At 33.3% G+C, this 14,726-nt stretch overlaps 1 protein-coding gene across 2 annotated transcripts in view; it reads right to left on the bottom strand.

Moving 5' to 3' along the window:
* Nucleotides 1-6,413: 6,413 nt before the first annotated feature.
* The window catches only part of SLC44A1 (solute carrier family 44 member 1), a 184,995-nt gene continuing 176,682 nt past the window's right edge, over nucleotides 6,414-14,726 (bottom strand). Inside the window, exons 15-16 of one of the 2 annotated variants that reach the window (XM_031945566.1) lie at nucleotides 13,354-13,434; nucleotides 6,414-9,004 (exon numbers count right to left, since the gene is read on the bottom strand). In XM_031945566.1, the coding sequence (XP_031801426.1) occupies nucleotides 8,981-9,004; nucleotides 13,354-13,434 (105 nt within the window). In that variant the 3' untranslated portion in view covers nucleotides 6,414-8,980. Of the gene's footprint in view, nucleotides 9,005-12,972; nucleotides 13,435-14,726 lie in introns of those variants that run through there. The other variant, XM_031945567.1, reaches the window with a different exon arrangement.

Here is a 14,726-nt window from a genome sequence, read left to right as displayed (position 1 = left end):
ATTAACCAAATGAACAGGCAGAAGAATTGAGTACACAAGAGGACATTTTCCTAAAAAATTTTATTTGTTACATAAAAAATTCTATACATTTGTTAGACTAAAATACAGTTTGCATTAGAATTCTGGAAACTGAGTCAGTATACATAGACAACCTATCATTAGATCAGCACTGGTATTATTTTCCCCTTCCCCCATTTATAGTTTTGCACAACAAAACATTTCAAATTCTCCCTCACGTTATCGTGTTTCTCTCTCAAGCCAGATGGAATTCCATCCAAGTCAGAGCTCTTGGCAGCAAGTTTACCAGCAAGATTCTATAACTCCACAAAGTTAATTGTTTTATAGACATAATTTGAAAGTCTGTTAGAAGCATGGGTGCTCCATCTAAAAAGTTTGCATTGGGTAAATAATAATACCCAGAAATACTCAAGATACAGCTCCTTCTGTGGGGACATTTCCAATTGTATGCTTGACTTCCCCACTGGGCCAACACCATACAGTTAAGCTGTAGTCAATAACAATCCCCAAACTATTAAATTAAAAAAGATACCAAACTATAGTATTTGAATAGGGCTTAAGCAATCTTATCCAAGTCCAAAAGAGAGAGAGACAGGACCCGATGCACAAAATTATTTTTAGGATATGAAATGGTCCAGACTTGAGTCCATAAGACACATCTACTTTTTTTTCCCAAAGTATTAATAATAATTGCTATTTATATAGCGCTTTAAGTTTTGCAAAGCGCTTTACATATATTATCTCACTTGATCCTCACAACAACCCTGTGAGGTAGGTACTGAAGATTTTATCCCCCATTTTACAGAAGAGGAAACTGAGGCTCAGAAGTGAAGTGACTTGCCCATAGTCAACCAGCAAAACAAGTATCAGAGACAATATTTGAACACCGACTTAAATCTAGTGCTCTTTCCCCTATTCTATGCTGCCTCTTTAAAATTGAGCAGAATCACAGAGCAGCAAACACATTTCTAAGATTGCTTCACAGGAATGAGAAATCATAGCAAACATTATAGGGTGCTTTGGTGGAAGAACACTGTTATGGGGTTTTCTTCTCTGTAAATTTCAATGATTTACAACAGTTAAAAACTCACTTTTCTGAGAAGCCCTTTCTCAAACTCAAGATGCTTTGAAGGACTCCAATAACTGCTTTTCACTTTCCCTTTTTGTTACTGTTGAAGTGAATACAATCGTTTGGTGGTTTTCCAAAGCAACTTTGTTTCTTTGGCAGGGATTTTCCCTTTCACAATCTTTTTTTTTTTCTTCTTTAATTTAAAGGAAAAAGTTCTATGCTCAAAGGCTTGTTGCCCATCAATCAGTTTAGCCACAGTAAAGCCACTTCAGTGGTGTGGTGTATGTTGTTTGTGACTGTATCTGATATACTAAGAAAACATGAGTGTTTGAAAACTTTTTTTATGAACCTAACATAGCAGGGAGAGAACCACAAGAAGAGTCTAAATTTTGTGATTTTAACAGTCACATAAAGAGAGGAGAAACAGATATGCAGTTACCTTCCTCCTAATAATGACTTATTTTGACAACAGAGCATCAATCAAATAGTTTGATATGAAGAAATAAGTATTAAAGAACATTTGAAGCACAAAAGTAAAGGAGAGGAGAGGAAAAGACATGTATAGAGGTTTCTCTTGTATTTATGGAAGAGAAGTTGTTTGGTGTGAAAGAGGTCACCACAATCTTGAAAATGAGCTGGATTTAATTAATAATTTTTATCTCAAAATATTAACCTCAGAGGTTGTCTCATCAAACTACTATGGAATATGTCTAATAGAATCTTAAAGAAAATCAAAGGATCGTCCCTTGGCTCACCAAGAACCACAAGTAGAAAAAAAGTTACATTCTACCTATAAGTAATGATAAAATTGTCAACTAGAATAGCACCTGGAATGAGTTAGTGCCCATCCTACTTGTCTCATAATAGGGAAAGTGACTTGCATGACTATAGTGTCTGAATAAGAGGGCAACCAGAGATTCGGTTCTCATTATCTAGATTTTCAAAAAATATCCTAATAAAGTATTCTTACCCCCACCTTCTTGCTAATGAGCCTTGAATTACAGCACACACATGTGTTGAATTAAAGGAACAAGTGGGACCAATAGGGTACTTGAATGTAGATGGAACAACGCAAATTCATTCCAATCCCTAAAAAAGGCAATTCAAAATTAATTCATCCTTCCTAACAGTGAATAAGTAGCATATGAACAGAACATGCCTCTTCTACCATAAATTTCAGTGACAACAGCCATTTTTAGGTTCAGGAACCCACTCCTGAACTCTGGCCCTTGTGAATATTCTATATAAGTTTAAAATGCACAGGGGATGATAAGACCTGTCTCTACATAGACTAATTTGAAAAGATCTCATTGTTAGTGTTCCAAAGAGTAGAATGACCTTTTTTCCCCTAATACTAGCACCTACCTAGAGATTATTAATAAGAAAATCCCAGATTTTTACAATGTGGTTTCTTCTTAAAATGCTGTATTAGATTTTTACAGCTGATGTAAGTTTATCTTCAAGGATCCTCTTAAACTATAAAATTCTCAGGAATTTTTGCCCATTTTTATCAGACAAAATGATGCTCTGTGCTGAAGGCCCAGAACTGTTATGTAGTAAGAAGTTGCTAATGTGGAAAAATCCCCAGGCACTCCCAATAGCACATTTGCTTAGAGAGGTTCCACTGAGGTAGGTGTAGAAATAGTAGAAATACTTAGTAAAGCAGGAAAACTTAAGTAGGAAAACTCATTGTCTTTAGTTGTTTCCCCAATACATGTGATCACTCAAGTTTTTTTTTTTTTTTTTTCTCTCCTTCACTAAATTTGTTTGCTAGTTAGGTCCTTATCCTAAATTGATCAGATGCCAGTTTAATTTAAAGGGGGGAAAAAGACTAATATACTGAGGAAAACTGGGTCAAGATTTCTAAGTAGCCTCTCATATACAATTCTGAATAGAGACAGAGAAGGCATGCTGGTAGGTTAAGAAGCAATAAAGACTTTAGTAAAGTGGATTAGGAATATTCCTTGTGTTTTTTTTTTTCTTCTAAAGCCAGTAGCCACTATTACACTACTTCTATTCTCCTATCAACCATCTGAACTGACCAAAGCAAATCTTAATATCTTTAATAATCAGAAGTAACCTTTGTGGTTCAGAAGATATTTATTGTTTAAATGCATGATGCCTGTATTTCCTAGGCTGGCAGGAAGTTAGGTAGAAATAGTGATCAGAAAAGACTCTAAACAAGAGCCATGGTTTCCAATTAACATCACCACTTGAGTTAAGGGTAAATTTAAAAACAGATTAACTATGAGGTTAGAAAATGGTGGCCCTATTTGTTCATTTTTTAAAGAAAAGGTGCCAAAAAGTCTGCTTGAAGTTGAATGCTGAATTCAGGTTTTGTTAGGTAAAAGTGAAAAATAAGTGAAACATTTGCAAACCATAATGTTTTCACCTGCATACAGGTCCTGTTAGGTCATGCATGAACTTGGCCACTTTCTCTCAAAAGTTTAGTTGAGTCTCCTGGTCAGAATTGTTTAAACTTTTAGGAAATACATTTGATTATCAATATTATTATTGTATCAAAATTGCAGGGGAAAGTCAGCCAAACATATGGATGCCTTTTTTGTTTTTTAAATAACAGTTATATTTACTAATGAAACATTATAGAAAATGTCGAATTGAAATCCTTTCCATGTAGCTTACAAAAAATGACCATTGTTGATGCCATAAAAGCTTCAGAAAGTTTTTTGTTTTTTTAAAATATAAAAACCTCAGGTGTGACATAGGCAGAAAGAGGGACATATAGAGTTTCCTTAGAAAAGAATAGCTTGCCATGGAAATTTTTTAGTTTTAAAAACTTTCATTTATGTTTTCTATATGACATGGGTTATTTTCAAAGATTAAAATCTGATAAGTTAATTTCCTTCTTGGTGAAACACTGAAGTGTCACAATTTGGCCCAAAAACCTACTAATTTTTTTACTTTTTAAAGTCATGAGTATACAACATGTTATGTTCCTCACTCCCCCCAAGTTTGCTAGTTTGACAGTTTCTTTTGGCACACTCACAAAGATCTTGTTTGTAAAATGAACCCCACCAAGCTGCTTTTTCAAAATGTGGGCTTGGTCCCATTAAACAAAAATTGGTAGATTCAAAAAGCAGTCACTGTATATTTACAGTAACTACTTCTGAAAAGTTTAACATGCATTCTTTAAATACACAAAAATACATTCATATGCATTCAATGCAAAAGGCGCTTTATGCTGTGAAAACATAACACACAAATCTCTGTCATATGCATTCAGTATTATGGATCCACAATAAGCCAATAAACATTCACAGAACACATATGAACAACTCCAAGCGAGTTATAACAGTGCACTGTTGTTTCTCAGTGTGAACATAAAAAAAGAAGCCACAAATTAACTGCAGCAGGCATATTGACGAGATACTGGAGTCTAAGCTTTTTCTGCCTGACATGCCCTACTGGAAACAGACAACAAGGACCACTGATAGCAGAGGGGGGAACTAGCAGTTGGAGAACAGAGATCGCTTATTCAAGGGTAAATCTTGAGCCCTTTTGGAAGAAAGACTATTTCAATCAGAAGCCTTACTCTCTAAGACTCTTGGTTTTTGTCCCTAGAGAAAGGGCTTTAAAAATGAAAATTAAGGGGAGACGGGGAAACAACTGCAGAAGGTTTTATGTGTGCATATGTATGTGTGTGTGAATATATGTATACATACATATACATATATATTCCCCCCCCCCCCCAACATTTTGGTTATCTTGGTCAAAATGGTCAAGGAAAACCTCCTGATGCACTTTCATTAAAAGCCCATCCTAGATATCAAAGTGAACCAACTTTTCCTCATAATAATCTCCAATAAAGAATAAAATAAAGTCATCCTAATAGACAACCCTAGTTTTGGAATAGACCTCAGAAATATATTTCCAAGCAGGGTTACATCTTGGGCTATTCTGATCATGAACTTAGTGGCTAGTTGTGGAACAAAGGCTGGAGTCTCAGAAGTGGTGACATATCCTTGTATACACGTGGTAATTGCAGTGATGGTAGCTGCTTTGAGGAAGGGAGAGTGGTATCATTCTGAAGATAAATAAAATGTCAAATGAAGGGATTTAAATCCTCACCAACCCCACTGTCCAGGTGAGATCCTGAATCACTGCCTTGGGAAGGCAAGGGTGCCCTTAGATGCTGAGGTCAGAGGGGCAGAGGAGAGCTTAAACTCAGCTGCTTGATGCCCCTTTGCTGAAAAAAAATATAACAATGAGAGCTTTTCCACAAATGAACCATTTATTTCTAGTAATATATATATATATATATATATATATATATATATATATATATATATATATATATATATATAAATTTTTTTGGTAAAGAGAATTGAGGTGGGAGTAGTACAGAGCTTCTACAAATTCATCCCGCTCAGATGCTGAAAAAACTATAACTCCCATTTAAGGAATAACCTCTTAAGCTCAAGGAATTCTAAAGCTGATAAAGCTTTAGAAAAACAAATCAAAATCCTAATCTTAACTCTTTTTAAATGGACTAAATTGTTTAAAGAAACAATCTGATTTGAATTCTGTATGCCTGGGCAGCTCTATAAGGCAGATCCCTTTCCTTCCTTCAGTTTCTTTTACTTGAAATTATTTCAGTAGCATCTTCTCTTCCTAGAAGCAGAACAATGAATCTGGAAACATTATAATCTCACACTAGAGCTCTGGTGACCACTTGACAGAAATGGTGTCAATTCTCTAACATTGACAAAATTTATTTAGAACACTAACATATTATTTCTCTCCAAAAAGATCAACTGTGGAGAGAGCTATGAAGTTTCATTTTGCAGGTAGATAAAAGTCATTATTCTGAGTACAATAGCTAAAGTTGCTCAGGAAACCATATTTTAAAGACAATTTTAATTTTCAACTCATCTTATTCTTCTCACTTGGTCAAGAGATGGAGGCAACAGGTGGACAGCAAGAAGGCAGTCTACATCTAATGGTGGAATGATTTGCAATGAATGAAAGACAGCAGTGTTATTTTGTCCAAAGCATCAACTCAAAACATTTATATATTGCTAGGAAGAGTTGTGTGAGGCTTTGTTCTGATTAGGCAAAGAATGAAATTGGTATGAAAGTGGAAAAGAAACTAGCAATTTAATCATATCTGTGTGTGAGAGACTGTGTGATATATACATATATATTTGAACCTATATATAAAAATATATATATAAACATACATATATATTCTATATATCCACACAAATTTATACACTGTTTTATTAAGGGCAACTACCTTGGCGTTAATTTCTGACTTCGACATTACATTTAACCATAGAAAAGCGTTGACCATAATCTCTAAACACAGTGTTAGTAAAACAAAATTTATTTGCAAAACAGGGCCTGTTATATAAAATGGCACACAGTCAAGTTATACAAAAATACAAAATTTCTTTCTGATTACAGTTCTAGTTGCAAATGATATTAAGAAAGCATTTCTGGTGGCTTCCAAACAGCAGAGGTTGCAAGCATATGGAACAGGGAGCAGCAAGAATCCATGATGTCAGGATGTCCAAGTGAGCAGAACCTAAAACTTCCAAATCCTGGACTTCCATCAGGCCATGGGGGTGGGGTGAAGGTGGGATGGGAGTGGGGGATGGTGATACCTCCTGAAATGCTTATAACTTGTAATCACTTCAGTTTTGGTATTCAATCTTCCCTGATTCCAGTCCTTAACTTGGTTGCCAATGTTCCTAAATTGTCAAAAATCTGGAACTGCTATGGAGCTGATGTCATTCTACATTCAAATATAACACTGATTCTTCCCTTACATCAATTTGAACTAGAATTTGGTTAGTTCCACAATTAGAATCTTGCCATTTCAAATTATTTAATTATAAATTAAAAGCAGGAAAGGCCCTTAGAGATAATCTAGTTCAATGTCCTCATTTTAAATCTGAGGAACTGAGGCCTAGGGAGGATAAATGACTTGCCCATACTCACGTTAAGTCATCTGTAGTTGGCCTGGGACTTGAATCCAGGTCTTCTAATGCTCTTTCCACTATACCATATTGCATATAGAAAAGAATGATACTGTTTAAATTGTGGAAGTTAACTTCTGGAGAATTACTGACTTCAAATGGTTATTCTCACAAAGTTAGCTTCCCTTGATCCTTTTAAGACATAAGTTATAAATTGTATTTTTAAAATTCAGATTCTTATTTCTAAGATTCTGAAAAATCAGAAGTGTTGCTTTGAGCTTTAAAAATAAAATCAAGGCATTTGGCTAGCTTACCTTGAGTAAAGAGCACAAAGTCATTTAAAAAAAATACAATTTACCTTCTGTAGCAATTTAAAGGTCCAATCCTTTGAAAGGAAGCACATTAGCAAACAGCTGCTTATGAAGTTCTGGTGACATTAAAAGTACATACATTCATACACACCACTCTAATCCATTGTCTAAGCTTGATAGAAAGGCATGCTTTCTTTCAAAAGATTCTCTTTCTATGGAATGATAAACTGCTGAGGCGTTATTTTTCTTACAGAGCCTGTATTTAGTGCAATAAGTTTAAAAATTCTGCTCTGAAATATTTACTTTACATTAACAAAAATAGCTTTTTTAAAAAAATTGTAACAAAAAGGAGTTATCACATAAAGAGATCATGAATTATTCTTAGCAAATACACTTTGTTTTAAAGCATTCACCATTACAACAAGCAGAACAATGGAACATTAGCCATTCATATCTGGTAAGCTTTGAGAGTTGAAATAAAACCAAAGAAACTTTCAACATTTGAAAAAACAAAACATGAACCAGTTCTTTTGTAGTCACTGTATCATTGGATACTCCATGATTTTCATAGTGAGAAGCACCTGCCAGGCTGAGTTGACATGGTTTACACACTTGATCACAAGCAATGAAATAAAATGGCCATTTATCCTGAAATCAATGGATAGTTCCTAGAACTGACTCAAAGTCACAAAAGTTTTAAGTAATTTTTGCATTTCTGTCCCTGCTTTCTTTCTACCAGCATGATTAAGTCAGCAAAACCAAGATACAGATATTTAAATGCTCAACTTTCATAGTTGGCAGTTTGCTCAGCTGTTTGTTTATGGAACGTATGCCCTTCTAAGGCCAGGGCACAGAAGTACAAAGGAAGTTACTGAAATCAAAAAGAAAAGGAAAAAGTGATATAAGAAGAAAAAGTTTACATCAGAAAATATCTATTCCTTTTGCTATTCCCTTTGACATAAGATTTAAGGGCCACCTAAAAATACCTGAGGATCTGTTTACTTTTTAATGATAATTAATAAATTCATGAATTAGAATGGAAATTGATTCTGGGCCCATTTGTATGTAAAATGCCATCTAATCTCATGACTTCCTTGTATAGAGAAGCTTTTTAAAGGCAAGGATTTAAATTAATGTCTAATTTATCTGGAAAATATATATATGCCCAAATAGTCTGTCCCATTCATTTGGGCTTAAGGATCTATAAAACATACTCTGAATATAATGCATATTTTGGGGAATTTGACCCCATTAATAAATTTTTGTATTTTGGACAAAGAATTTGGTCTAATGCTTTTACTTAAAATAATTATAATTCAATCCTCCCTTAAATTATTAAAAACTTTCATCAGATATGAATCTTAACATTTCCATTAATACAATTACTATTGAAAAAACTAAATGACTAAAATTGCCTGTAAAAGCCACCCGTATGAAAGGAGTACATGTTTGACAAAAATAATCTTAAAAAAAGTATTAAATCCCTGTTCCTTTTCTCTGATTTTGGCTGATTATGTATACATATACATATACATATACATATACATATACATATATATATACACACACATACACAAATACATATATATGTATATATATGGTTTTGGAATGTCAATGGGTTCCATAATGGTCGGCTAGATTCAAGCTGAACTTGCTCCCGAAGCCTAGAAAACAAAGTCATACAAAGTACAGTCTTAGACAAATGTCATTAAAGGAATACCACAAGTGATGTCATAAATATTTAAAAAAAAAGAGAGAACAAAAAGGCGACAGACTGAATATAAAGGTACCCTGCACTTCCCTAACCTTAACAACTATGTAGACCTGCTTTGGCAATTCCTCTCAATTTCTCCAGATACTCTCAACTCTCTGCACACACTGGAAACTTGAGATTAGAGATTCTGTCTCAGCTAAGATATTTTTTTAAAAATTAATTTCTCCTAATATCTAGAGCTTTGCATAAAGTAAGTGCTTAAGAATATTTTGCCCCTTTATTTCTTCCTTCCTACAATATCTTTCTTCTCTCCAAACTCCATAACAAACAGGAAAGTAGAATTATATATATATATATATATCTTGAAACCTGTTGGTTATATCAGTTATTTCTCAGATATGATTAATTTACTAAAAACTTTTCCATGAGAACAGATATCTCATAAACTTTCAAAATATTTTAATATTTAATATTTTTGTCCATTATTTGTATTAACACAGAGAGCAGGCTTAACATTTATTTCAGTTAATTCCTTCCTAAAGGAAATATTAGAGCCTTCTTACTTCAGAATATTGATTTCTAGGCTCATAATAATTCCTAAAAATATGTTCTGTATATAGGATGGTATATACTCTCCATGAAATAGTAGAATTTCCAGAAAGGTGAGAAAATAATAATGACAAACCCATATAGAATTATCTCCAAAATAATCACAGGTCACTAAACTATAAAAATATGAATAATCCAAACTAAATTTTACCAAGTTCTACTTTAGGGAAAGTGTCTCAAATAAATCTTTTGGGAGAAGATTATTTATATTATAAAAGAGGAGACAATTCTAAATGACATTTATTTATATTTTTACTTAATAATACATACTATTTCTTATATTTATAAAATATTTACAAAATATTTTTGAGCCAAGCAGTGACACATACTTTTCCTTTTTGACCATTTAAAGCTCATCTTTATAGGTCCTAGATTTCAGAGAACACTGAAAATGACCTATTCCTGCTAGTTAGTTACTAAAAAACAAAAAAACCATTAGGACCTTTGGTATGTAAAAATGAGTTTCTGGGTTTGGCAGAAAGAAAATGGGAAGGAGATGACAATATGCAAAGAATAAAAAAGTGATTTGCAAGAAAAATGGTGTTAACAATTAGGGTTTCCTTTCAAGTTTCAGATTTTGAACTTTAGAACTTTTGATCCTTAATAAAGAGAACCAATTATCTGAAGCAGCCAGATTACTTTTCTGTCTTTAGGAGTGTTTGTTTTTGTTTTATTTTTTGTTTTCCCCAGGGAGAACATCTCTGTAGCTACACTCCTCTTGAAACATATAAAGAGGAGGAGGAAATGAGTGGCAGCTTGCCAAGAGAGTGGTGACTTGCTCTCTCTTCCCCCAATCTTGCCCAAGATTGGGCAAGAAATATAATATTTCTGAAATTATTATTATTTCAGAATGATAATTTGAAAATTTACTCTGAAAAATAATCTGAATATTGTTTACCTGCCTTAGAAATGACAATGGAAGCTTGGTTTAAGAGAAGTTATTAATAACAGCAGTAGCTGCTGTTTCAAGTAAGAAAAATAAAGACCAATTCAATTCAACAAACATTTATTGTCTATTATATGCAAGGTGCTATGCTAGGTGCTGGTGATACAAAGACAAAAGCCAAATAAGTCTTTGCCCTCATAAAATTTACATACACAATACATAAATATAAGTTAATTTGAGGAGGAAAAAGATACTAACAATTTGTGGGGGCCAAATAGGGAGGCGATCAGGGGATACTTTACAAGAGTTGTCAAATCTTGGAGGAAGATAAAGAGTTGGAATGGAAGAGGGTGTGCAAGTTATTCAGAGAGGGCAGCTTGGGCAAATGTACAAGGGGAGGAAATAAGGTATCCTGGATGATTGGGAAATAATTGTATAAAGGTAATATAGAGAAAGAAGGCTAGAAAGGCTGTTTGGAACCAGGATGTGGAGAGCCCTAATGTCAAGCTGCTGAGTTTATCCAAGTGGCAAAAATGAGAGATGGTGAAGGTTTCTGAGGGGATCTATTTTTTAAAATTATTTTGGTAGCTGTGGAGTTTGATAGTGGTGTGGATGGACTGAAGAGTGGGATAGACTAGAATCAGGGAGATCAATTAGAAAGTCGGGGTGAGACCTATATTATATTAGTGACTGTACATGAAGAGTTAGAGGTGGGATATATTATGAAGGCAAAATAGATAGGAACCAAGTGGATAAAGGGAGAGGAGATAGAGGGTTGGGGAATCCTGAGGTGGAGAATTATGTGAGGAAAACATTTTAAAAATTTAAAATGTTCACAGCAAAGAATATATAGGTATGTATGTGGGAGTATGGTAGAGTATCATATAGGGGAAATAATGTTTTATAAGATTATAAGCATCTTAAGAATACTGATAATATATCATCGTATTTATCTCCCACTGACCCACCTTGAAAAGCATCAAAGTCATCAAAATATCTTTATCTAAGTATTACTGTGTAATAGGCCCAAAAGAACTCTCAGCTAAAGATTTCACAGATTTTCAGTTAATTTGGATTTGAATGACTAAGTGATTCCTTTAAAATATAGCTCAGAAACAAACTGCTCCTAGAAATCTTCTCTCCATTCCCAACTGCCCTTTCTACTCAGTATTCATCTTTGTGCCGATTACCCACCTCAGATATTTTGTATCTTTCTTACTTTTCATCTATTAATTATTTGTGTTTGTTTTACTATCTCTCTTAGAGTATGGGCTCCACTAGGAAAGGGCCTATTTATCATTTTATTTTGCCAGGATCTGGCATGATACTTTGAATATTAATAGATCTTTTATAAATGCTTGTTGAATTGAATTATTTTATAGATTAAACCAAGGTTTCTTTTGGAAATTGGGGTGGACTTTTTAAAAGATTTTCCAATTTATTCTTCATCTTAATGCTTGTCAGTGTCAAAAATTGTAAAAAATTGTAAAAAAAAAAAACCATTTCTTTGCATTAACAACCTATTAACTCAATAGTTTATTAAAATGTAGGGAAAAAGAAGATGAACTTTCTTAGATTTGGGATCATGATATTAGATGTTAGTTTTAATTTATAATACCCTGATATTCTAAATAGTTGAATAATCTGAAATTACACATGCTATTTTAAGAACTCCTAAGTGAAGCTCTAAATGTTACTACAGAGGCTTTCCATTCTAACATGGTTGACATCCTAATTAGTGAAATAACCCATGAACCTGGGTACACTGATTAATCAATGTCAAGGAATTTAAAAAACAAAACAAAACAGTGGAATGTTTTGATTATATAGCCATCCCAATTGGGAATAGTTTATCCCTACTATGACTAAAAGGAATAACTGAAAAATAAAGTTTTCTTGTCTGGAATTAAATGTACATATGAATTTTAAAATTACATTGCCAGAGTCATTTGTGGCAAAATTAAACCTATGAAATATAAAGAAAGTACAGCTGAGAAAACAAAAAAAATCAGCAGAAGAAAATATTGCAACGTAAATAGTACATTATAAACAAATGGAAAAATGTGCATTTTAGCAGGTTGAAAGGAACTGTATCTATTAATATCCTCTTTCACTACTTCACCATGACAAGGAGATGACCCTAGATTTTCACAAGCTATGCCAGCAGAATGTCAGGTCTAGAAGGTCCTTCCAAACTCGATTCCAAAGAACCAGTCTAGGTAAACTGGCTCAAGTCAGGGACTTTTTTTTGGCGGAAGGGGAAGTTGGGGGCATAGCTTCTCATTAATATTGTCTAAAAGGGCACAGGGAGTAACTGTGATCTGTATTTGTAAAGGCAGTTATATCAATGAGAACAAATATTAGATGAAATCAAAAAGGATTTGCATATATATATATATATATATATATATATATATATATACACACACACTCTACACTTGTTTTTGAAAACATATATAACCAATATTTCAGCCCCAGTATTTATGCATATACTAAAAAAACCTAAATAAATCCAAGAGGCAATCTAGCCAACCAAGAGAATTAAATTATGATAGTGGATTTTTTTTTTAATGCATTAAAAACTGCAGTTCCTTTCAGCTTACTTTGACAGAAGATGGTCTCATTTGTGACAGAAACTCAGCTATCCAAGTGATGGGTAAGCACACAAAGAGAAAAAGCAGAATATCCTGAGTAATACAGACAACATAAGCATCTCCTGAAGACGTGCAGTCAGTGAAGACAGAGAGGGGTAGGAAGCAAAAGTGAAATTCGTGGAGGGTGGTCACCTCCTCATCTCCACCTACCATCGGTTTTAGCTCTCTGGAATCGGCTGCCCCTCCCTTACCAGCTTCTTTCATGGCTTTTCTACTATTCTCCACAAATTCCTGTAAAATAAGAGGCAACATATTTTATAATCTCATTTACTTTTAGTAAATAAATGAATTAAGTATAAAGGACATTTAAATCTCCAATTCCAATATGCCAACTTTCCCAGTGCTGTGAAGGAAAGATATCAAAAAGGTAAATAACATTTAGTACCACACAAAAAAGCTGCAAAATTTACCCAATTAGAATGCAATATGATGATGATCTGTTAAACTGAATATTTAATTATGGCTCAAAAATCACTGAATAAAATACAGTGAAAGAAAACTACAGACCAATATTTTAATGAACATTTAATGAATAGGCAAAAAATCTAAATAAAACCATTGCAAGGAGATTACATTAGTATATCACAAAGACCATACGTTATGAGCAGGTGGGATTTATACCAGGAGTGAAGGGCTGGTTCAATATAGGAACACTATAAGGATAATTGACCATGTCAGTAACAATACCAACAAAAATTATGTGATAACTCAATAGATGCAGAAAAAACATCTAACAAAATACAACACTAATTTCTATTAAAAACCACTAGAAAGCATAGGAAACAAAAGGAGCTTTCCTTAAAAAGAATAGTTATCTACTGAAAACCCTCAGCCAACATTATCTTTAATGGGGATACAATAGAATAAGCTCAAGAAGATCAGGAACTGAAGCCAAGATACCCATTATCACCTCTATTGATTCACTACTATACTACAAATGCTAGTCATAGCAGTAAGAAAAGAAAAAAAAATTGAAGTAATTAAAATAGACAATGAAGAAACAAAACTATCACTCTTTACAGATAATATGATAGCATTTTTGGAGAATTCTGAAGAATCAACTAAAAAAACCACTTGAAATAATTAACATCTTTAGTGAAATTGCAGTATATAAAATAAGCCCACATTTCCTTATATTACTAACAAAGTCCAGCAGGAAGCTATAAAAAGAGAAATCTTATTTAAAATAACTATATACAAATATAAAATATCTGGGAACCTACTTGCCAAGACAAAGTCAGGAACTATATGAACACACCCATAAAATACTTTTCACACAAATAAAATCAGATCTAAACAATTGGAAAACTACTAATTGTTCATGGATAGACTGAGCCAATATAATACCTAAGCTAATTTACTTATTCAGTGCCATACCAATCTATCAAGACATTATTTTAGAAATTATTAAATTTTTAAAAATTAAAGTTAAAAAAATTATAGCACTAGAAAAATAAAATTCATCTGGATGAACAAAAGATCAAAAATATCAAGGGAATAAATAGAAAAAAAAAATGTGAAGG

Source organism: Sarcophilus harrisii, chromosome 1 (assembly GCF_902635505.1).
Source record: "Sarcophilus harrisii chromosome 1, mSarHar1.11, whole genome shotgun sequence".
NCBI lineage: Eukaryota > Metazoa > Chordata > Mammalia > Dasyuromorphia > Dasyuridae > Sarcophilus > Sarcophilus harrisii.
Note: the sequence above shows the minus strand (reverse complement) of the source record. Positions and strands in the feature narration are given on the sequence as shown.